The sequence below is a fragment of the Asparagus officinalis genome, chromosome 7 (assembly GCF_001876935.1).
Source record: "Asparagus officinalis chromosome 7, Aspof.V1, whole genome shotgun sequence".
Taxonomy (NCBI): Eukaryota; Viridiplantae; Streptophyta; class Magnoliopsida; order Asparagales; family Asparagaceae; genus Asparagus; species Asparagus officinalis.
This window is the reverse complement of record NC_033800.1, coordinates 145177192-145203019: the sequence shown is the minus strand read 5'-3', so window position 1 is coordinate 145203019 and position 25828 is coordinate 145177192. Positions and strand designations below refer to the sequence as shown.

Here is a 25828-nt window from a genome sequence, read left to right as displayed (position 1 = left end):
GTAAATCAAAACTAAACTCAATTATGAAAAACTAGCTTGTAGAAATGATAATCAATAAACAATTATAAATAAAAACTAGAATTGAGTTTAGGAAAACTTCTCTAGATGACAAGAGAGAGAGAGATGAATTGAAGCTCAACCACCAATGAATTGATCTCCACTTCCTCTTATGAAAGTATCTAGAGAGAGAGATGAATTGAAGCTCAACCACCAATGAATTGATCTCCACTTCCTCTTATGAAAGTATCTTCACAAACCAAACTTGAAACAAAACTAAATACCAATGAATTGATCTCCACTTCCTCTTATGAAAGTATCTTCACAAACCAAACTTGAAACAAAACTAAATGAAACTTAAACCTTTGTTAAACTTTCTTAAAACATTCTCTTCTGTATTTAGAACTGAGGATATGTGGGGGTATTTATAACAACCCAAGACAATAATCAAAACCCCAAGGAAAGGACCAAAAACCACACAAAAACAGAATATGGAAATAGCTGTTACTGTGCAACGGACACTTTATGGGTCGACTCATAAAAATCATGGGTCGACTCATAACCTAGCCGTTATAGGCTAAAAACAGCTTATGGGTCGACTCATAAAATTCATGAGTCGACTCATCATGCATGGGTCGACTCATGAAGTCATGGGTCGACTCATCAGAAACAAAACACACTTTCCAGCATAGTTTATGAGTCGACTTATGACAGGTATGAGTCGACTCAACCTGTCTGAGTCGACTCATGATGTTATGAGTCGACTCATCAGAAACAAAATATAAACTACACAACAGTTTATGAGTCAACTCAACACTATTCATGAGTCGACTCAAGACATGCACACAGCCTGTTTTAAACAGTACATATCAACTTAAAACAGTGTTTAAAAATATCAAATAAATTCAGAAAAATGTAAAACTTTGGAAAATGATTGTAGATATGATAATACATATGTTACAAAAATTAGTTTTCAAAAAGAACCTCCCAAATGTGAAAACTCTTTATTTTTTAAAATAGTTCAAAACATGAAAACATGAGATACTTGAGTTTTGATGTTTTGACATAAACCAAGTTTTGAAACTTAATAAAATGATTTTATAGACTTGATAAAAGATATAAATTATTGTTGTTAAGTCTATAAACCAGTTACTCAAGATTTTCATAAATTCATATTTATATAAACATGAAAACTAAAAATCAAAACGTGTATAAATATATATATATATAAGAAACCAAAACTTGTATGTATGTAAGTGATTGAGCTTAAAGTATCAACACACACAATATAAAAACCTAAACTAAATATACCCAATCAATCTTGATCTTCGATGTAGCTCAACTTGGTATACTTTGCGGATGAAGCTTGAACTTGGATCTTGACTTGAATTGCAAGGCTTCACTCCACTATTCCGTCAATATCCATTGGATATTATCATGAATGCGCAATTTCATCCATCCTCCAACATGTTGTTTGTCTACAATAAATAGAAAACCACAAACTCTAGACAAACAACATTAGTCGTAAATTGTTTGTTAAACATCATCAAAACAAGAAGGCCAACATCTGTTGTATCAAAACAAAACGTAAACATATAATGGCAAAAATACTAGAAAATATAATAAGAACAATAAAGGTTAAGCTTGTTGTATTGTTTGTCATCCACATCAACTGTTTACACAACTAAACTAATATACACAATACAGACATGCACACAAGTTTTGGTTCAACCAATCAATTTTTAGAATAACTTTCTCTCATCCTTATCAAATGTCTCTACTTTATTCTTCTGTTGTCATCCTTCTATTAGAAGTTCAGTTGCTAGCATGGCACAGATAACATCAGACTCAGCATCGGGAGTAGTTACTTGATTCATATCAACCTTATGGATTATAGCCTTCATATATAACATATTAAACTTGCATGGTCCTCGATACGGCCTCCACATAGCAGATAAAGATGCTCCAAAGAATCGATACTATTGTTCAACGTATCAACAATAATACACGACCTGAAATATAACTGTACGATACAAACATTAACAGTTGCTGATAAACATGTTACATGCACATGTAACAGTGAAAGGTAACATGTACAAGCAAACGTTAACATAAATGTCCATAAGTTAACATATAACCTCAAATATTAACATTTATACACAAACATTAAGATGAGTGGATAAAATATCATAGATAATATGCAACCAAACATGAATGAGAGTTACTAGACTTACTGATGGAATTTCTGATTGTAAAAATATGAGACCCATATGTTCTCATCTGGTGTGAGTTTTGCCGCTACATGATGAGGTATTCTAAAGTTGTGAACGAAGGTTCCTTCACTATGCAGAAGATTGAATCTGGCTAGATCGGCGGTAATAAAAATGGGGAAAACATGCAGATATGGTTTGGTTGGTACATATTCCTTTAAAATTATGTTTTCAAATGGGGAAAACATGCAGATATGGTTTGGTTGGTACATATTCCTTTAAAATTATGTTTTCCATCTTTATACAAGAGAAGATGCTTTTTATATGGTTTGGTTGGTACATATTCCTTTAAAATTATGTTTTCCATCTTTATACAAGAGAAGATGCTTTTCAATGCACCAATCAAAGGATGAGTGAGTGAGAGAGAGAGAGATGCATGCATAATTCTACATTTTTTTTTAAGAATTGAATTCATTTTTCATGTATTTTTTACAGGGAAAAGAAATAATAATGGAAGAATTATCCAAAAATAACTTGATAACGAGAGGTATATGCATGAAAATGAATTGAACTAAGTGAATCAAAGTTCCCACAAATTTTCCTGGATTATGGATATTGACCAATTAAAAGTACTTAATATCAACCGGAAGATCGCAAATCCATTCTTTTTGTCAGTCGTGATTGATATCTAATATCAGTCATGTAAAAAATGAAGAACGTTATCGACCAAAATGAGACTTGAAATCTACTTATAAATTCGAAATGGCTGGAATAATTCCTCTCTATAACTCTATTGGAATGAAGTACGAACGTAGCCTATATAAGGTTAAATACATTATGATTACACAACATAAGGTTATATATAATGGGTGGACTGAGAAATTAATCCTACTGATGAGTTTTCATAATTAATCCTCTTTTTTTTATATACTATCTACATTTAGTTCGTGTTCTGTATATAGATTTTCTCCTGAAGAAACACATTAAAAGAAAATTTACAAAATAACATATGAAAAATAATTAGTTCGTGTTCTGTATATAGATTTTTCTCTATCCCAAGTACAAGGAGATGCTCTGCTTCTAGAAACCAGTACCAAAATTTTCAAAGAGTGACAGCAACAAAGCAAACGATGCTCGTCCTTAACCAAAATATACAAATAAACCAAAAGGATCAACTAGTTATATAAGTAATCAGGAACATATGAATATATGAATATGTTAGCAAAAAAAGGAATATATGAATATCTTCTCCTTCGAGGGGAGAAAAAAAAATCCAAATCTCGTTGTTAGTACTCCACACGTTTGAGCATCAGATTCCATAGATCAGAGACGATGAGGATCTTATCTGCATATTGTTCTCTCCCCACCTTACCTAACTTATTCTTTCACTTTATAACAAAATTACCTTCTACACAACCTAGTCAAGCATTACATCTCCTTTTAACAAATATATATTGTTACTTTTCCCTGCATTAATTTATATGCATTTTTCTAGTGTCGAACTTTTTTTTTCTTTACATTAAGATTTCCCTCACATGGATCATTATATCTTTAAATTGTTTCTATCAAAAATCCCCCCTAAAATCCACATCCATCTACCCATCTCTCTCTCTATTTCATGAGAGCATTGTACATGTAACAACCTAGTTTCGGCTATACAAACTAAATTCTATCTATAACTAGAAACTCATTGAACCACTTCTCCCGATCATAATTATCTATTGTTCAATAATTTAGCTGGCTGGATTACTGTTATGATTAACAGTAATCCATCCTTTCTCTAAAAAAAAAAATTATCTATTGTTCAATGGACGTCCGTGATTCTTCTCCCATAAAATAAAGAAACTAATACACTTCATAGACTGTGACATCTTATATTAGAAGTCATGAATCACAACCATCCGTCTAAAGAAAAGGTAGCACACATCGAATGTAAGCATGCGAAATCACAGCAGTGCAGGGCATATTGGCACTTGTCACACTCTTGAAGTAGCGTGCAGGTTTTCTTATACAACATAAATTTTTTGAAGTCTCAATAACACCACCACGTCGATCTCTCTCTTCTTCTCCCTCTCTAAACCCAAAATGAGGGCTCCCTCTGCAACTGAGAAGTTCACAGCCCTTACCTTAGCCCTTCTCGCAGTGATGTCTCCCCTCTACATCGACCGAAGGCCTCGGTTCGATCCAGACGAAGAGGATGAAGACGGTTCCCTCTCTGTGTTGCTTCCCTTGGTGCTCATACTCTTGATTGTTGCGATCAATGTAACCTGCTTCTTTGATCGCAGATTTGTGCGGTTTGATCCGTACTGGATTCATAGAGTGGGAGGTTCCTCGTTTGGAATTGTTGCCCTTCTCTTTGTTCTTGGTTTCGTGTTGAAGTTCAAGGCTTCTCTCAGGAGTTGATGATATGCGTTGGGTTTGAAATTGTGAGGAAAAGTTTCATGTACTTGATTTTGGTGTTCCTGTGTCTTTCTTTCTTTCTTTTTTTTTCCTTTATAATATTATTACAAGTTAATTTCAAGAGTAGTTGAAATATAGCTTGTAGTTGTAAATGGATGTAGATCCTCTCTGTTTTCCCACAGTCTTATCTGTGAAAATACAATATAATTGATAAATTTATATCTATCAGTTAAAAATACCCGTTATTGATAATCAACTATTATACACATGTAGAAATTTAAGCATTCACAAAAAAGAATACTATAAGATTCTTATACTGACGGGTAAGCATCTGATCCCATTCAATCAAATAATATTTGCTTACACATCCATATTTTTTCCCCCCTGGGAAGAGAGAGGGTGGGAACACTCATTAGCATAGCGTGTAATATTTCCTGTTGCCTACATTCAACGCTGATTTAAGGGGACACATAACTATTGCAAATATAATTCGCGTTAACAAAAAAGAATTCCCAGAATCAAGTATTTGCGCTCATTAGCATGTTATTAACTCAAAAGTACAAATTAGCTTCTATGTCGACAGGACAATTCGAGAGTTTACAATGTAATTGTGTTGGCAGTAATTTGCATATGCCAATCTCTTTATCTCTCAATTTACAAATTTACTGTTCTTACAACATAAAAGTTTACTATATACATATATTGGTGATGTACATGCTTCGTTAAATTAAACACAAGGGTCCGTGATACATACAATCCACATCATTGTTAGCATCCTTTAGACCAGTATAACTTTTGAATATCTTGCGCATAAATCTGCAGACTACGCCATCGTAATAATATTTTCACCATTTCATCGGGACCATCAAATCACAATGACATCTGAAAGAACAAGAACAAAATTTCTATTATTAAGTAGTAAAACGAATCAAATGTTCTCATATATTTACTTCTTAACATTAAAAATGGTCATTTTGTATTAGGGAAAAATAATGAAAGGATATGACAAATGCCATTAGAAGATGAAGAATCAACTACTTTTTGAAGAAAAGAGATTTCATACGTGAAAAGGGAACTTCACACGTTTCTTTGAATTTGAAAAGTCGAAGGAATCTATCTCTACCATTTGTTAAGCAGGAATTTCTAGTTTTCTTCTCTCTCAATAAAATACATGAGCTACTACTGAATAGCTAGCAGACACTCTAGGTACGGGTGGGATATTTGTGTCCCAAAATGACCTTTCTTTCATCGAGGATACTATATTATCTCAAAAATATAGGAAATATATCCAACACCCAGCAGATACCATCTTTATAACTTCTAGTACATCTTTTCCATATTTGTCTGATTATTACCCAACTAAAATTTATTCAGACACAAGACAATAGTAGGATTACACATGTCTCAAATGAACAATTCAATGATGTAGAAATGTATTTACTTGATATGTATCAGATAAAGGAGGACAAATTTTCAAAAGAATCCTATTTGCAAACTTATTCCCCAAAAACGATCTCTTTCAAGTTTATTTGTCAAAAACCGACATGGTTTCAACCCCAGGGCGAAACCAAGTCGGTTTTGGTGAAAAAAGTTCCCAAACTTCACGGGACTTCAAACTTCACGGGACTTGAAGTCCCGTGAAGTTTCAAAGGTAAAAAAAACTTCACGGGACTTAAAGTCCCGTGAAGTTTGTTTTAGCGCTGAAACTTCACGGGACTTGAAGTCCTGTGAAGTTTCAGTCTCATTTTCCAGAGAAGCGCAGCTCTGGAAAATAAGGCCTGCAACTCCACGGGACTTCAAGTCCTGTGGAGTTTTCGCTTTGCCTATATAAGGCAGAAGTGATCTCGTGACCAAAACCCTAGCCCCTCTCCTCTTGAACCCGACCTCCTCACCCCTAGCCTTCACCCCGCCCTCACCCCCTCCCCTCACTAGCGTTGCCACCGACCCCGTCGCCGTCCCTCCCGTCGGCCCCCACCGTCGGCCCTCACCCGCATCGTCACCGCCGGAGTTCACCGGAATTAAGGCATCGTCAATATTAAAGTAAAATCTTTAAAAAAATAATTCAGATTTTTTTTTGTATATTCTCACAATTTCTTGGTGATTACTTGTAAAAAATTAGATTTTTAAATAAATTTGTAATTATTTATGAAATTTGTGAAGAAAAATTAAATAATATTGTGTATGAAGTTAGAGGAGAAATTATCGAAATTTGTAACCGTGAAGTTAACAAAATGTCAAGTTTATGGGTTTCTAATATCGATCTAAGAGATTTAATGGTTAAAATTATGGGTTTCTAATATTAATATTGAATTTTTTTACTCTTCAGAGGTAACGATGAACGATCGAATCATAATTCTTTGTTCATATGATGAGAAGATTAACTATCTCGAAAATAATATGCTCGTTTATGAAGGAGATGTCACGAAGCCGTTGTTTATATCAAAATCGTTTACTTTCGTTGAATTGATTAATGACTTACACAAATTTACATTAACCAACTCACGTGAGTATCACTTCAATATTATTTGCAATTATCTTGTTGGGGGGACAGAACAAACGACATTCAAATCTCAAGTGACTATGATATGAGTCTCATTGGAGTGTTACACGACGAGAAGCGTTCGGTGGAATTATTTATTAAAAAACATCAGAGAAATTTGGGCAAATCGGTGAATCACGACGGAATATACTCCCGCATGTTGAAGGACCTTGAAGTTGACTCCGTTGGCTTTTTATCTCCGCAACAAGATGAAGGTTGGACACAGACACAATACGTGAGCGGTCCTTGTTTGTGGGCACTTCTAATATCGTTACTAACATGGCCCATTGTAGGTTGTATAAAAATCACAACAGATAGTTAATCCCCATCAAACACCGATGATGGAAATTACAATCTGATGACTTCCAGAATGTTACAATTTGAAGACTTTCACGTAGAATGTTACAATCTGACGACCTTCACAACAACTAATAAAAGCTCTAATTCAACAGCCTTCACAATTAACATCGGGTTACAATCTGACGACCTTCACAACAACTAATAAAAGCTCTAATTCAACAGCCTTCACAATTAACATCGGGAGTTACAATCTGATGACTCTCATATTTTCAAGGAGCCAAGACGAAGGTTACAAGGTGACGATCTTTGCAAACGCTCTAGCGAAAGAAAATACAAATCAACGGTCTCTTCATATTAAAACGCAGATATCTCTCAAACCGTAAGGAATTTGGCAAAACTGACGGAGCAAACCGAACCCTATGGGGTTGGTTTGGTCGGCTCCGTCTCGTCGAGATAGCCGATTTTCATACATAATTCGTCCAATTCCGACTTACGGTTTGAAAGTTATGACCTGTTCTTCGCAGCAAGTTATGTTCTGAAGTCCGTCTGCAAGACTGGACTTCGTCAGAACATCGGACTTAGCCTAAAGCTCGCCGAGCCCACCTAAGGCTCACCTCTGCATCCAAGATTCAAAACGCAGAGGTCGTGTCCGCGTTCTAAACTCAAAACGCAGAGATCGTGGCTGCGATCCAGATCCAAAACGCAGAGGTCGTGGCTGCGTTCCAAACTCAAAACGCAGAGGTCGGGGCTGCGTTCCAAACTCAAAACGCAGAGGTCGTGGCTATATTCCGGAGCCAAAACGCATAGTTCATCTCTGCGTCCCAACTCTGCGTCTCAGATCCAAAACGCAGAGTTCATCTCTGTGTTCCAACTCTGCGTCTTAAGTCCAAAACGCAGAGTTCATCTCTGCGTCCCAACTCTGCGTTTCAGATTTACAACGCATCGCGGCCTGTGCGTTCAGCCACCCAAAATAGGCCCAACTCTGCGTTTTTAGTCTAAAACGCAGAGTTCGGGCCCAGAACGTCATTTTCGGCGTTTGACTCGTTCAAACACGAACCGAACAGTTCCAGGAACCGTTTTTTCCCCAAGATTTGAGGGATTTCCACCCCACTTAGGAGCGGATTAAGGGGACAGTTACCACCCTTAATCCCATATAAATACGAGAAACTCAATTGAGTTAAGGGATCGGATCTTGTCTCATCAACGGAGGGAGATTCGGTCAAGAGCGGGCTTGGTTGATCGGAGGATGGCTTTTTGGATCTGAAGCTTGGCAGCAAAGAAGAGCCTTCATCCTTCGGTTGGGATTTTGGAGATCGACAATAGGAGCTTCTTCATCCTTGGCAGCAAAGAAGAGCCTTCATCCTTCGGTTGGGATTTTGGAGATCGACAATAGGAGCTTCTTCATCCTTGGCTTATAACCGACTTTCGGTTAAATCAACTCTTCCATAGAGTTTCAAACTCGTTCAGAGTTATCAACTCCGTTCAGAGTTATCAACTCGATCAGAGTTTAAAACTTACTCTGCAAGTTCTTCTAAAACTCGCTGAGTTATTAAACTCGCTAAGAGTCCTAAATCAAACTTGTCATACAAGTTAATCGTTCCCGTGAGACAAGACGATCGGATCGTCAACGGAGAGCAAATTCGACGCAAGCATTCGAAGGAGGCACTCCATCGCTGTCAAGAAGAACCCAGTTTTAAACAAAAGGGAGAATCAAATTCATTATTCTCTCTTTTGTAATCGGAATCCAAATTGTAATCGATTTTGAAAGGAATACAAATCAATTTTCCTTCATTTCTTTTACTGCAAATTTTTCCATAAACACCCATCTAAATGATAATGCAAGTGTCGAATCCAATGATGGTGATGAAGAAGAGGGCTTACAAATTAATAGCATGACGTGTTTGATTGATCGTGATGAAAGGGACAACCAACACATTGACGGATGTTATATTAATGAGTATGTCGTGTTAGAGGATCCGTCGCCCGATGAACTTCATGAAGAAGAATGGATTGATAACTCCACGATGAAAAGTATTCCTATCGGCACTAACATCGTTGATGATACACAAGACGAGAACTTCTCATTCAAAAAGGGGGATCTATTTGAAAGTAAGGAAAAATTGATCCATGCGCTTCGTTTGTGGGCCATTGAAAAAATATCAAGTTTAGGCCAACAAAAAATAACGCAACAAGCTATAATACGGTTTGTTTTTATCGCAAAGATGGCGAAGACAAAGATAGTAGTGGACACCACGACGACTATGCGAAATATCATTGGAAGCTTAATTCACGTTTAAGTGTAAGAGTAGGCGAGCAATTTAAAATCACGGCTTACAACGGACTCCACACATGTAGCAATCTTCGATTAGAGATGAATAACAAGCTTGCATCCGCATCTTTTATATATCGATTGATTTTACCTAATCTAAGGGAGGATCTTGATCTAAGGCCAAAAAAAATTCGTCTTTTAGTGCATAAAACGACCAAATTGAATGTATCATACAACAAGTGTTGGAATGCTAGGAAGAAGATGATGATAAAAATATTCGGGGATTGAGACAAATCTTATGAGATCTTATCACATTATCTTGAAACACTCAAAAGAAAAAATCCGGAGACTGTCTATGAAGTATCATCAGACCCTGTTGGCGGAGAACGACGGTTCACAGGTGTATTTTGGATATTTGGCCATTGTATTTAGGGTTTCAGATATTGTCGTCCTCTTCTTAACATTGATGGTACCCACTTGTACAATAAGTACAAAGATGTTTTGCTTGTTGCAACTGGAGTTGACGTAGATGGTGGAGTATTTCCTTTGACGTTTGCAGTGATTGATATTGAAAACACAGAGAATTTGGTGTGGTTTTTTGTATGCATTAGAAGTCATATCCCTAGTGTGAGGGAGCGGTCGATTACATTCATATCTGATAGGATGAAAGGAATTCCAAAAGCACTACAATAACATTTCTCGTCGTCACATGAATATTTTTATTGCTTGCGACATATTTGGGACAACTTCAAGAAGAAGCATGGAAACATGCAGATTCAAGATCTTCTTTGTCAAAGCCGGCTGTGCAACAGAAAAATTAGTTTATGATCAAATACGAGAGAAAATTAAGTTCATTTCACAAGCTGCCCATGAATGGATCGAAACTAGTTTGGGATCACACAATATTGATAAGTGGGCTTTATGTGAAGATGGTGGGAAACAATTATGTATGATGACTATGAACACTTCTGAGAGTTTCAGTAGTGTGCTTAGGGGAGCACGCGGTATGCCAATACAGTCACTAATTGCAAAAACATTTTACAGACAATAATTTCTTTCTCCAACGTCGAGAACTTGGTACAAATATCCTCTCAGAGCTCACGCCGAAGGTTGAAGAAATGTTAGCAGCTCGGATTGTCTCCGCTCGATCATTTCATGTCGTAAGATACAATTTTAATGAATGAGAGGTCATTGAGGGAATATCACATAGAGAAAGTCGCTCGTACAAAGTCAATATGCTAGTGGATCACACGTGTACGTGCACTTGCAATGTACCATAACTACAATTGATTCCTTATTCACATGTTGTCGCAGCTTGCTCTGATCTGCAGGGTGGTGCGAGGATTTCACATTATGAATTCATCGCAAATTGGTATTCAACTTACAACTATCAACAAACATACAAAGAGTGTTTTCGTCCACCATATAATAGTCGACATTGAACACAAGACAGGCCACGGATATTCTCCTTTGTATAAAAGATCGGCTAGGCGCCCTCGTTCCGTACGAATTAGAAATTCCATGGATGACGGTCGAGAAAAAATTAGGAGGAAAAATAAGTATAGTGGATACGATCAACCGGGCCACAATAAAAGCAATTATCCAGCTAGAATTAGGCGTTGATTTTTTAATGTTAATGTTTGTTCACATGTGACATTCGTATTTGTAATATATAGCGTTTTGTATTATGTTTGGGACATAATTTTATTGTTTGATTTCTAATTAATCCCGGTTCACATTGCACATTCATTTGTTGTAATCTCAGTTATATCCATTATGGATCCGGGACCAAGACATGGCGACGTTTTGTACCTCTAAGCGAGTTATTGTTCAGATCTTATTGGCTCGGGACAAGTAAAACGTTTTTTGTATATATAAAAATATTCCTTATTTTTGGCATTAAATTTAATTTTTCTCAATATACTAAATCAATTTTGTTTAATGTGCAGCCCGTACCAGACATTCCCATAATCGATCATTCACAAAGTCATTCGACTTAGGTCATTGAGGATGAGAGTACTAGAGTTGATAGCTCAAGTCGGTTCCGGGAGTGCTCGGTAGTGCGATATATTAGGCTTGATTGGACACTTATCAGTTCACTTATTGAGGTGGAGGCCAGAGATCAACACCTTTCACATGCATATAGGGGAGTGTACTATCACATTATAGGATGTAGCCGTCATATTTGGGCTCCGCATCGATAGCCCGACAGTTACGAGCATCGATGACCATAATTGGGCTAAAGTATGTATTAGGCTTCTTGGTCAGGTTCCGGACTTGAGGAGTGGTGCGATAAAGCTATCGTGACTTCATACAACATTTCAGGGAGATTTACCAGCTGATACTTTCATTGAAACACTTCAGTATCATGCTCGTGCGTATATATCGCACATGATAAGGTGCATGCTATTTCCTGATGCGAGCAATACTCTTATACATGCACGATGGCTGTCACTGCTAGAGGATTTTGGTGTATACGACGCACTATCATGGGGCAGTGCGGTGTTGACATACTTATATAGAGAATTTGGTAGGGTATCATTGATGCAGAATAAACAATTCAAGGGATGCTGCACATTAATACAGATTTGTTCATGGGAGCGCATTCATATTGGACGACCTACTTTGTTTGTGCACAGTGACCTACAAGGCCAGTTTCCTTTGGCATACAGGTATAATTGTCCATACAATTTTATACATATTGAATTTGTACTCATATATTCTTTATGTCAAATAGGTATAATGTGCGGTACGCTAAGTACAAATCAGCGACGCGACATCATGAGTTTCACCAAAATGAGCTTGATGGCCTCCAACACGAACAGGTAAATATAAATCTCAAATCGTTATGAATATTATAGTTTTGTTGTTGGCACTGATAAATATTTTATCTTATTTCAGTTCAAGTGAAGACCCTATTCACCGCCGGAGCTCGATATGCATACTCTTCCACCTATCTGTCGAGATAATCCCGACTTGTGGAGAGCCAGAGTTTCATTGATCTGTTGGGAGATTGTGGAGATGCATGTCCTCAACCTTGTACTACGATAATTTTTGCTCCCTCAGCATGTGTCGGATCCTGTCGAGCAGATAGATCGTAGGTGATGACCTACATCGCATCATACGGACTGGGCCGTACTCCGTGCGGTCTACATAGACAGGTGGATTCACAGGTGGGATTTCATACAGGATACGAGAGACACAGTTGTTGACTATACCGCGTATATGCGTTGGTATTGGGATGTCACACGTAGATGGATCACGCGTGACCCATAGCCATCAGCTGGGCACATGTCACGCCCACCGATAGATAGTTACATCCCCAGTGGAATGATCGAGAAAGATTATGTAAGTTTCTAAGCTAAATTAAAACAGTAATTTTTTTATTAAGATGTTATTTGCTAAATTGTGTATATATTGTTTAACTCGCAAGTTCGTGCTTTTGATAACATTGAAGTCGAAACTGATGAGCACATGTCTGAGATTCAGGATCCGACGACGTTAGGGGTCTTTAACAGGATCAAGATGATAATAGCACAGGTGTTTCATAAGACTCATGTCGACGAGTTTGCAGACCGTGAGGACACGTCTCGATCTTTTGGGCAAATGTACACGCGACGACGTAGGCCACGTGCCGATGACGATGGAGCCGGCACTTCGCATGCTGATGGAGTCGGTACTTCTCAACCTCATACACAACCAGATACTCAGATAATCAGCAGGAACGCAGGGGGCGGGGAAGAACGAGGGGAAGGGGGAAGAGAGGGAGAGGAAGGAGAGGAGGAATTTTGGATTGTATGTGATCTTATTTTGATGAAATTTGTAACTTTTATGATTTTTTAAATATTATACTTATGTGGATCAATTATTGTTTATATATGTGATCTTCGTGAGTATTGTTTGATTCGTGTTTAATTCATGGTTGAATTTTAAGAATATTGTTGTAATTCAGTCTATATGAGATCGATTATTGTTCACAGGTGTATTTTCGTGATTATTGTTTGATTCAGTATATATTGTTTGATTCATGTAAATCGATTGATTCATGGCAAAAATTTCATGTATATTTTGGGTTGTATGTGTAGCTTTCGTGATTACGTTGCGTATAGATGTGCATGTTTTTTAAAACCTGCAGCTTCACGAGACTTCAAGTCCCGTGAAGTTGTAGTTTTCATTTTTCAGAGCCGCGATTGGAAAATGAGCCTGAAACTTCACGGGACTTCAAGTCCCATGAAGTTTCAGAACTAAAACAAAACTTCACGGGACTTCAAGTCCCGTGAAGTTTTTTGAACTTTGAAACTTCACGGGACTTGAAGTCCCGTGAAGTTTGGAAACTTTTTCGCCAAAATCGACCTGGTTTCAGCCCTGGGGCTAAAACCAAGTCGGTTTTGACAAATAAACTTGAAAGTGGTCGTTTTTGGGGGAATAAGTTTGCAAATAGGGCTCTTTTGAAAATTTGTCCAATAAAGAAATGTATGTACTTGACATGTATCAGATACCAACTTTTATCGAACACTTGTCAAATATGTGCCCGATACTTCTTAAATGTACCCTCTATTTTGATAATTTATATTCAATTTGGAGCACATTCTGCATAGGCTTCTTTTCAATCAGGAAACATGGGACTAATTATCAAACAATTGACATGTCCCTTGTATTAGCCTTGTAATTTGAGTACAATCCATATCTATATTATACTTGATACCCATATCCAAATCATGCAACCTAGTCCGCAGTTTTAGAGTGGTGTACCGGATTTGAGCCAAATTATGAGGATTGCCCTCTTATTAAACACCATAACTTGCTTAAGGAATATACTTCTTTTTATTTGCTTAAGTAATATATGTTAACAAATGCATGCTCCTTTCACTACGAGTTGATAAAAGAAATCCATGACCTCGTTTGAGAAGATATGATACCTAGATTCACAGTGAAGGATGCCTAAAGTTGGGAAGCGGATCCAACCGAAAGAAGTAGAACTAGAACCAACCTTGGAAATTAATATCCTTGTGTCAACGCCAAGGAAATGTAGGTTCGGAACTCAAAAAGGATATTCTTTTGCTTCCTCTCTGAAAGAAATCACCCAGAAACGACTTGTCAATAACAATACATAACAAAACAAATTCTCACAAAGCAGGTCCAATTATAAAGTTCCTTTGAAGAAATAAGCCAGAGTTTCAACAGCCTATATGTTCTATTTAAAAAAATATGACAATGGATCAAAATTTATTAGGAAAGAAAACTAACCAGCGTGGTCCAGTGTAAACTAACATAATGATGTTACTACATATGGATACAATAAAAGGAAACTCAGCCATGACAACTCTATTCTTACACCATCTTCCAATTAATTATCAAACACCTATAATTTACTCAAAGAAACAAAGCTGAGACCGAAACTCATGGAGTGCACAACTAAATTGTCAAAAATGCATAAAAAAGACAATATGAACATCTATTACTGAGAAGGAACCGGAATACTAGATAGGAAAAGTGGAAAACAATGGTCAGCAAAAACTAGGAGAACAGCTACAAATTAAACTTACATGTTCAGCTTTCATGGTGCAAATAACTCTTCTGATTCCATTGGAGATGACCAATAGTGCAACAGCGATTTAACTGTCAATCTTCTAGTTGCACTGAGCATTGAGATGAAGAAGCGACACCCATCTATTTTGTACTCTTCCAGAGGATTTCTGTGCCCAAAGCTTCGAACATTAACCTGGCATACAACCCACACAAGTCTTTTGTTATGACAAGCTAGGATCTATCAGAAACAATACTTTTAACAACGAGGAAAATAGGTTACCGCGGAGCTAAGCCTGTTCATGTTTATTAGATGGTCCCTCCAGAACGAATCTAGAGTTTTCACTATTACCTCTCTCTGTTATCAGCAAAAAGAAGTCATCTCATCAGCCAAGAAAACCACCACATAACGTGCTCTAACATTAAACACGCTAAACACTAAATCTATGGAAAAGCATTTAGCCTAACAACAATGTGAAAAAAGACATAATCAACAGATAAAACAGTTACCTCAATATCCTGAATGTAGGTATCGTCATAACCGGATTCCTGTATGACTTCTAAATATGAAGCAATCAGAAAATCTCCAAGGTATTTGCGAAGTAGACTGACAGATCCTGTGTATTTTCCCCTCCTATCGTACAGCACAGTACTTGCAATCAGAATGTACACAGATTAGAACATTAAAAAAAAGTCAAGCAGGGATTTACCTTGTGGTATCATCAGAACAGATGATAAACCAACGTTTCAAAGAAGAATTTTTCTTGCGAATACCCCTAAATGTATTAGGAGGTACTGGAAAATTTGGAAGGGAGAACTTGTCAACATTTATAGAGCTTAGGCCATGTATCTGTTCAAGTGACAATAATAAAGCCTCTTCCCTGACATCTGCAAATGGTTCTGTTAACTCAAAGTTAGATGCTTGCCCATTTTGAAATAGTAGAAAGAAGAGCACAAAGCATGATTCTATAAGAATTTGGTGGCAGTATATTAGAACAGCGAGATGCTTTCTGAAACATTTCAGTTACCAGCCAATAATCTTCCACCAATTTCAACAAATTCATTCAAGAGCTTTCCCAGATTCCATGCACTTGGATGCTGCAAAACAGAAAAGAGCACATTATGCACAATACATGAAAACATATAGTATGTCCCCTACAGCATATATGAAGAATTTAGATACCTTGAGGGAATCAACATTTCCAAAGACAATTTCATCAACCACTGCCTGCATGTACCTATCAAGTGCGCTTTTATCACCAAAACACAGGAGAGTGATAGACTAGGGAAATCTGAAAGTTTAAATCGCTATTCTGGAAATTAAGTCCTGTCATCAAACTGACTGCAACTTTGTATTATAGAATTCCAAGTTCCATAATTGTTTAAGCAATATGTAAAAGCCAAAAAGCCATAATCCTACAGTATATAACATATAAAATTACCATATGCATTTGAAAATTTTTATTAAAGCCCCATATACATGTATACAATCAAACACAAAATTTTCAGCCTATTTTCTGTCCGTGTGAAACTAATTGTCAACACCTATACATAACTAAATCATCATCTCCCTCTGGCTTTCAGTTTCATAATTTTTTTCAGTTCAGACAGTGTTCATTTGATGATACAACCAACAAGTAAATTCTTGGAATCAGCATAGTAGTTTTATAATATGTATTTTAATTGTAAATGCATACACAGGGAAAGTCGTGTGCAATAAAAAATGCAAGCACAGTTTGGCAAGAGGTATTTTTCTTCTATTGCAACAAGAAGAAATGATCTACTTCATCCTACTCATTGGAAGGTTGTAGATATGAACTTCGAGTCGTATTCTATTTTCTCTGCTCATTGGAGGGCATTTAGTATAGTCGTGTGCTTCTAGATTTGATGCAGGACAGGTCCATATCTGAATCCTGTAGAAGATTTAATTAAGATTTGACTAAGATTTTATTAGGATTTGTTCACTTTTTTTCTTTAAGAAATTTTTAATGTAATCTTTTCATTTTAATCAGGAATTTCTTAAGATTTTATGTTAGGATTTTTAGGGATCTTTGAGATTTGATTTTGTTAGGTATTTATTTTAGTTCCTTAGGATTGGACGTTAGGTTCTTTGAGATTTGATTTTATCTTGTTTCCTTAAAAGTTGTCTTTTGTTTTCTATAAATAAAGATGTAAGCCTCATTGAGAAGGCAGACTTGATTAATAAAAAATTTTGATATATGAAACTTGCATGTGAATTGCTAATCGTGTGAAGCCATGTGTGTGAGGCCCCTAGGTGTGAAGACTATTCCTAAGCAGGGTGTGAAGCCCTTTATCAAAACCTCTCCTCTTTGCAAATCCAACCATTCAATTAACCCCCAATTCCCTCTGTCTTTGTTCCTGCAGCTGGATCCCACACGCAAACAACGCCTATTTCTCTCTAATTTCCTACAGCAGGAAACTGCAGAACAGTCCTGAAAATCCCCCACTTAACACCCTCTTCACTCTCCTCCTAGCCATCGCAAATCATCAAAAGAATGACCATCAGTATTCAGCCGTCAACCCAAATCAGTTCAGCCCAAAACTCTCCTTCACTGAACCTAACAAGCTCCAAAAGAGACAAACAAACCAGTCCTCTTTCAGTGAATATGGGTGATTTCACAGTCCGAAGACATGATAATATGGAAGCCCTCCACTAGTCCCTCATCAACTACTTATGAACCTTTTATGTTTTGGTGACTAACCTTTTGTCCCTGTTGATGCAGGATCAACAAGAAAATTTTCATACATCTATCTAGCTTGTCTTGATTTTCTAATGACGATATGATAGCTCCGCTGTAAATTTTCCATCACAATTAACCACAGAGAGGCCAAATAACTGGTTCTTAAATGGTTGTCATACTCATCTAGATCCTTGCTTTCAGCTTTAAAGAAACAAGTACCACCAAAAGAGTTTCTAAAGTTAAGCTGGCAGCACAAGGCAATACATATCTGGAAGATGTCAGAAATAATCAAGGGTATAGGAAGGGAGAGAGAAAGAACAAATAAGTAGAGAACCTTTGAGGGGGGAAATACAAGTAAAACTAAGGGAAAAGGCTGCAAGAAGCAAATCAGAATTCCATAATCAATCTATGACCCAATATATCATCTTTGATGCAACATCTTCAAGCAGTTAGAGAATTAGGGAGGGAAGAATCTAGTGGAAGAATCATGGAAACATGGCAATTGTACAAAATCTCTCCAAGAGAATGAACGAATTAGAATCGGAAACTTTCTGCTTGAATTATATACCTACTCATTATAGCATAAGATCAGTGATAGCACGTGCACTAAACATCAGTTTTAGCCATCTTATAGGTATCAGATGGCATATCAAGAAATTTAAAACATAGAAAAGCAGACTCATGCAAGAACATGAATTTAGAATTGCAATAACACTATAGAAGTCAGTATTTCTTCAATAAATGCATTACTTGGTGCTGTAAAAACGGTTAGAGTTCGTAAACGTACTGAAATATGTGTTCGCAAATTCTTTCAGAGTTACCCGTCAGAATGGATTGCCTAAGGTCATAGACATGCTTCCTTTGGACCTGCAGTAAAGCAACCTAATATATCAGGTGATAATAGATCACAATATACTACACAAAACACAGTTTTTGAACAAAAAAGAAAGATATGAGTGGACGACAATCAGACACTCGTCAATAAAGAATAAGGTTACTGGTATTAGTTACATCGATACAGAAGCAACTAGCATAACAAGTACACTTCACTAGCTAATTTAAAGACAGTCTTCTGAAACCCACTTCAGACAACTGAATTAGGAGTCATTCTGTAGTTTAAGATATATTCTTGTACTGTGCCAACTAAACATCAACTCACCGCTTTCTTCGACAAGATAACTACTCATTTCATAGTCATTTGAGTCATTTCGAAAGACCATCCCAAACAAAAAATAATTCCATGAAAAGCAACAGGTATCACTTATGGCTTTTTCTCAGGCTAAACAAAGCTCATAACTGGAAATGCTGTTTTACTGTGATCCTCCAGATAATGGCAGCATGTTCTCACAAGACATATACTTTTATCAGGTGATTCTCTTCCAAACAGCACTGCATGCTGTGGGTATCACTTATGGCTTTTTCTCAGGCTAAACAAGCTCATAACCGGAAATGCTGTTTTACTGTGATCATCCAGATAATGGCAGCATGTTATCGTAAGACATATACTTATCAGGTGATTTTCTTCCAAACAGCACTGCATGCTGTGGGTATCACTTTATAGCTTTTTCTCAGGCTAAACAAGCTCATAACTGGAAATGATGTTTTACACTTTTACTGTTATCATATTTCCTATTTGAAGTATTGTTTTAACCGAATCATTAACCAAAGTTCATTTTCATTTTTCAAAGAAATGTAGAAAGATGCTTAGATGCAAGTTTAACCATCCAGGAAAACTATTATTTTGCTACCAATGGCATCTACTTTTCTTCCCTTGCAATCAGCTACTTCAAGTTCATTGCAGCTAAGGTAAATGCATTCTGCCACTCTACTACACAAGGTTCACTTTCCAGTCATCCAAGTACAGGCAAGGCATAGCCTCTGTCCAGCCAATACAAGTACAATATATTGGCTCATATAAAATTAATAGTTCAAAATATGGAAATAAACTGCAGATAATTGCAGAGAAAAAAAATATTGAATACAAAAAATGACCCAATGAACATAGCATGCGAACCTCCAAGACTTCATCAAATTCAACAAGGCTTTTCCTTATACCAAAATAATACTTTTCTGCATTTATTTGAAGGGCCAAAAGCTGCATGTGTGTAAATGAAAAAAATATCAGAAAGAGAGCTCTATATGAAATTGTAAGAAAAATGTGCATAACAAGTGGTAATCACTGAAGAATACCTGCTTTACTATAGCATGTCCCTCAATGGGTAGGTCCTCGTTATTTGTTATCTTTGATATAAGTTTCACTGCCCACTCAGTATCAAAATTAAATTTCTGAAACATTTCATCCTGCAAACTGTTACAACATAGAACAGAAACCATGTAATGCATAAGCAAAGGAACCAAAGGATGAAATATAGGAATTTATACTTCTATTTTCTAGACCATTAGATTATAGTCATGCTAAAAGAAAACACAATCCATGCTCATTTAGAAGGGAGCGTGTTCACAGACACATATCGATATATTGTATATACTACATACATACATACATACATATATGAGATGGATGGACAGACTGAAGCAATGGCAATCCGAATTATATAACAGTAATGTGTCTGAGTGTTCGTGTGCAAGTGCGCAAGCATGTGCTGCGCGATGTGTGCATGTGTGAACCTATGCATGTATTGGTGTATGTGTACATGTAAGCGCATGTGCAAAGAGAGACAGAGAGTCGACCAAGGCTACTCTCAGAAATATGGGGAATCACATACTTCCATTTCTGAACCGCAAGATGCAACCTCCAAACTAAAAAAATCCAAACCATTGGATGTGATATGCTACATGTCAACTATCCAGAAGCACAGTTTCAAAATTTTCAGCATACTTTACCCATGCATCAAAGTGGGTAAACATTAAGGATTTGTACATTTCTAAAGTGCTGATGTTTTAGTCAAGTAAATCTTCAAAGTTTTTAGAGGGTTGATAGGCATTAGATCACATCTAATCATCTGGATTTTAATATGGTACCTACAATACGTACTGCAAAAAAAAAGGATTATGCTAAATATGTAATTTTTACTATATATGTGAAAATAAATAAATAGCTTTAACATGTAGGAGTAAGAAAGAAGAATTACAAGACATGTATATGACGTGCCCAACGAGTGTTTTTAACTAAGGTATGTATTGCGTAATGGAGTATAGATTTGAGAAGCGTAAGGCACATGCCCAAGTGTCTCAGCAGTGTCAGCTATCTGACACACCTCTTTGGCAAGATCACATATTCATGAAAGAAGTACACATATTGCTAAATAGAAATATAGCTTGAACTCTTCAATGGTAGAAATTAACATCACACTTCCACAAGTCATTATCCCTACCTTTAAGGTTTTATTCTTTTTTCCTTTGCCTGGTGTTCAATTCATTAAAGGCACCTTCAATATTCACTCAAACATTCCACCAAAGGTGGTTTGAACCATATTAAATCACCTCTCTGGAGCATTACTACATCCTAATTGTTCATTACCAAATTCAGGAGTACCATCAAATTTTAGTCAACATGAATATGGAAAGGAGGTGGTCATGTTCAAGATTAAATATTACCTCACCATAAACCTTGTTGATCCAGGATCACCTTGTCTGCCAGCTCTCCCCCTTAACTGTGGAAAAAGAAGGTTCCAAGTGACAGATGCTCCAAAGATAAATATGGAACTGGCAATATGATAAAGCAAACAGACACAGTGACGGTTGGAGGATACTTTGAAAATGAGATTTCAAGTTGACCAAGACTAACAATCTAAATATTTCTGAACTCCATTAAAGAACCAAAAATAATCAACTTTGAGTTAATTATCCATCTTGTACACAGACAAAGTAGGACAACAATGAAAACCACAATCCAACATTCCAACCAACATTATCATTAAACAAGTGTGACAATGAGGAAAATGAGACTGGAAGAGATTAATTTTATGACCCAGAATTATCAATTTTGTCATCAAGAGACATCTAAGTGCTCAAATCAGAGATCCATATGATCAAACATCATAAAAAGTTCAACAAAGCAGAGAATTAGCGTAAAAAATTACCACTTACGCCCATGAAATAAAGCTATCATGTACATATTGTGCAAAAGGTAGTAGTAACTTAGAGCTAGTCAAGTTTATTTCATGAAGACTGTCAAACTGAAGGAACTGCTATCCCGAAGCACCTGCTCGTCCTAGTCTGGAATGAGACTCCAGGTGCAATACAACTTAGGGGGGAAAACAACCAATAACAAGGATCCAGAGGCTTGTCATGTAGACTATCACATATGATCACAAGCAATAGCCAGAGGTAAACAATGAAAAATTCTAGGTTGTAGTTCTTTATCAAAGTGCGAAGGAAGATCACCACATTTAGGTAGATCACCACATTTAGAAGTGATGGACAGGGAAACCTACTGGTCATATCCCATTTTGTATTAGAGTTCTGCAGATACATGCAGTCATATTCAACTTTCGTATGCTCATACCAGGGAAATTTAACCCGGGATTCCTCAGGAGTCCTAACACACATAGCATACAATGATACAGGAAATATGACATAATATGATCATCTACAAGTGGAAGGAATGCTTCTAAGCAACATCTAATAACTAAATGAATACAGACTTGCAAAAAAGAAAGGAAAGTGACTGCTATGAGCTTAACTAGGAATACAGGTCATTTAGAAGTAAGCTGCATGTCAAAACTAGAAGCTCAAGAAAATCCTAGTTTATCTTCTTTGCCAGCAACAAGTTATAAGATTGCCAAGAAATATGTCACAAACTGTTTGCAAAATATCAAAAATAGTTTACTTATAACATTTAGTTTTGGTGATTATGAAATGGAAAAATTCACCTGATTATCTATACGTCGAGACTCATGTAAAGATGTCCCAATCACATGCAGTCCACCCAAACGTTTTACTTCAGCCCCTTCATTATAACAGTGTGCCTCACAGTCCTTAAGGACTGAATGATAAGCACGTGCTATTGCCGGACGAAGAGGATATATTTCTGACTCCCTAGTTAATATTTTTTCAAGTTCTTCAGTTCCAAGTGATTGACTCATTTGTATAGACTCTGTAATAACAGATTTTGCTTTCTCATATGACCAACCATTTCCTTCGCTCTTGCATACGTACTTTGCTGAAACGTTTCAGAAAACAACATATAAAATCAATTCAAAGAACTTTCTGAGGAACAAAAAAGAAAAAGGAAGATTGTAGATTTGAGCCAAAAAGTTGTAAATAATCATTTAGGATAACAAAAAAAGGATACAGACCCATGAGTGCAATCTTTGAGAGCAACCCTAATGAGGATGGCCCTAACTTTATCTTTGAAAAACCCTATGTCCAAAATCAACATAACATTTAGATACACATTTCATTTGTACCGAAAAGTGAAAGCCTGTTTCATTACTGGAAAATAAACAAGCACCTTTTGCGAGATTGGTTCCCCATATGTTTCGATATTCGGCACCTCCTGGGACATGAATGAGAGAAGGTTGTCCTCTATAACTTCTTTGGCAAGCATCTTGAGACACGATATGTTAATAAGTAAATAACTACAAAAGAGTTGAAGGTGGAACATGCGACAACAAAAGTATAAACTTCACAACAATTAACATAAACAAAAGTAGATTATTGTATGGGGTAAATTGCTATAACACCCTCAACTACATCCCGCCAAATATTTGTGCCCTATCGACTAGCGTTTTACCACATAATACACCTACACTATTCCATCCGCAAAGGTGACATGTAATGCATGTAACAATTTTAATTTCCACAACTATCCTCAGGAAAGAAGCGGGTGGAGCCGGATTTGAACTTATAATAACATATGGATGGGAAGTTGACAGTGTTAATCCCTCAAAAAAGTCAGAGGTGCAATGTGCTAAAAGTGCGGGGCATAGGTGCTAGACAAGATATAGTTGAGACTTGAGAGGTTCCATAAACAACTTGCCAAATTATATAATTATGTGTACTAGATACTCTTTTACTAGATATTGTGCAATGACCAAATCACAATATACAATGATCTTTCAGGCATTGCCTAGCTGATAAAAATGCTAGGAGCTAAAGATGACAAAAGCCATATGGGGTAAATGTGATTAGGAAAACTACAAAAGCAAGTATTCTTAAGAGCAAGGATACCTTAGGGTTTCCGCCCAAGATTATATCAGTGCCTCTGCCAGCCATGTTCGTAGATATGGTTATGCCATATTTTCGACCGGCTTGGGCAATAATTTCAGCCTCTCTAGCAGCATACTGCAAAAATATTAAGAGTATGTCAGTAACATCTTGAAATATGATAGAAACAAATTTTTTAATGAGAAATACACTCAAAGACAGACATGATCAGAGCACCTTCGGCCTTGCATTGAGAACGTTGTGAGGAATTCTCCTGTCTGTCAAAAGATCCGATAGATACTCAGAGTTCTCCACACTATAATAGAAGATGGCAGGAAGTTGTAAGGTAAACATAGTGTAAAGAACCAACAAAGAGAAAACATGAGAGAAAAACAACTTCATCTTTGAATAGAAAATGACACTATCTTTGCGAGCGTACTTGATACATGGAAAAAGAAGATTGACAAATAGAGAAGCCTTATCTCATCAGTTTGGTATTAGTTATATGCATAATAGTTTGTTATTGACAAAATCTGAAAGGATGCTCTTGTTAATGACCTCATCCAAATGTTATTTCCCTTTCTTAATCATTCAATTTGTATACAAGAAAATCAACGACCGAGTAATTCTATGGCCTATCCAAGAGAATCATTTTTTTGTGGTTACTATATATGCAACTTTTTTTAGTATTTTTACTGTATATGCTAATAATTCACTCTTTTTCTTCTTGAGTGATCTTCCAAACAATAGATGTGATGTCCCACATCACTTAACCTAGGGCATACACACAGTTGACAAATAAGACATAAATGGAATTTAGATAAGAAACAAAACTTAGAAGTATCCTTATTAAACTAATATGATTCAGATAGAACTTCGAACATAAGTCCTAAATGAATGTTGCTTCATTTTTCTCTATGCTCAATTCTTTGGAGGTTGACATTTGAGCTTCTAGCTGTTGCTTTTGAAGAAATAAAGGCTAAGTTGGTTCTTTTAGCGATATAGGGATTGTATTCGAGTTTTGGACCCTTTTCCCATTAATGACATGGAGGTTGACATTTGAACTTTGGATTTGATGATGAAAGGTTTTACATTTACAAGCTATTCGTGCATCACATTTTCTGTATATGTTAATCCAACCTGAATATCAGACATAAGATTTCTGAACCAATTTACTTCTAATGTAAACCAGGGTAGTAACCACTATGAGTCAGATGATGAGGAATGAGTCAGATGATGAGGATGGTATTACCTTGTGGTTCCAACTAGAACAGGACGACCCAGCCTAAACATATATTCAACTTCTTCTCGGACATATTCCCACTTTCCACGTGCAGTCTGAAACATCATTTAAACAATAGCAAGTAGTGAATCTGCATGGCCACATGGGAAACAAAAAGAAGAAACAAGAGTTCTATTTTACTCCATAATGCTTATTAAAAAACATACTGCAAAAGCTTGAATAGGCAAGTCCTGGCGAATATTTGGTAAATTTGTGGGAACTTCAATAACCGGCATTTGAAACATTTTCAAAAATTCCTTTTCCTGCATGTACATGTAGCCGCATCCAATTGGTAAAGTATTCTGAAAGTAAACAGAAAAATGAATACCATTAGCACATCAACGTTTCATCATACTTCTGTTTTAGCAGTTCCTGTCATTCCTGAAAGCTTTGGGTAGAGCTTGAACAGTGATTGGTATGTTATTTGAGCCACAACAACTGAATCAGCCTGAGAACATTATATTAAAAATAAGTGAGAATAAAACATAAACT

General features: G+C 36.5%; 2 protein-coding genes across 2 annotated transcripts in view; one reads left to right on the top strand and one right to left on the bottom strand.

Moving 5' to 3' along the window:
• LOC109849827 lies at nt 4106-4728 on the top strand. The gene has a single exon (XM_020419710.1). The coding sequence runs from the start codon at nt 4293-4295 to the stop codon at nt 4608-4610; it is 318 nt and encodes a 105-aa protein (XP_020275299.1). The 5' UTR covers nt 4106-4292; the 3' UTR covers nt 4611-4728.
• Nucleotides 5103-25828, bottom strand: part of LOC109849033 (protein translocase subunit SECA2, chloroplastic) — a 28702-nt gene continuing 7976 nt past the window's right edge. The window contains exons 14-33 of the mRNA XM_020418799.1: nt 25692-25784; nt 25504-25599; nt 25307-25392; nt 24292-24370; nt 24079-24192; nt 23360-23455; nt 23205-23268; nt 22779-23068; nt 21502-21557; nt 20134-20251; nt 19958-20038; nt 18731-18810; nt 16425-16479; nt 16270-16339; nt 15952-16129; nt 15752-15875; nt 15525-15599; nt 15262-15437; nt 14706-14784; nt 5103-5489 (exon numbers count right to left, since the gene is read on the bottom strand). Of these exons, the coding sequence (XP_020274388.1) occupies nt 15273-15437; nt 15525-15599; nt 15752-15875; nt 15952-16129; nt 16270-16339; nt 16425-16479; nt 18731-18810; nt 19958-20038; nt 20134-20251; nt 21502-21557; nt 22779-23068; nt 23205-23268; nt 23360-23455; nt 24079-24192; nt 24292-24370; nt 25307-25392; nt 25504-25599; nt 25692-25784 (1920 nt within the window). The 3' untranslated portion in view covers nt 5103-5489; nt 14706-14784; nt 15262-15272. The remainder of the gene's footprint in view (nt 5490-14705; nt 14785-15261; nt 15438-15524; nt 15600-15751; nt 15876-15951; nt 16130-16269; nt 16340-16424; nt 16480-18730; nt 18811-19957; nt 20039-20133; nt 20252-21501; nt 21558-22778; nt 23069-23204; nt 23269-23359; nt 23456-24078; nt 24193-24291; nt 24371-25306; nt 25393-25503; nt 25600-25691; nt 25785-25828) is intronic.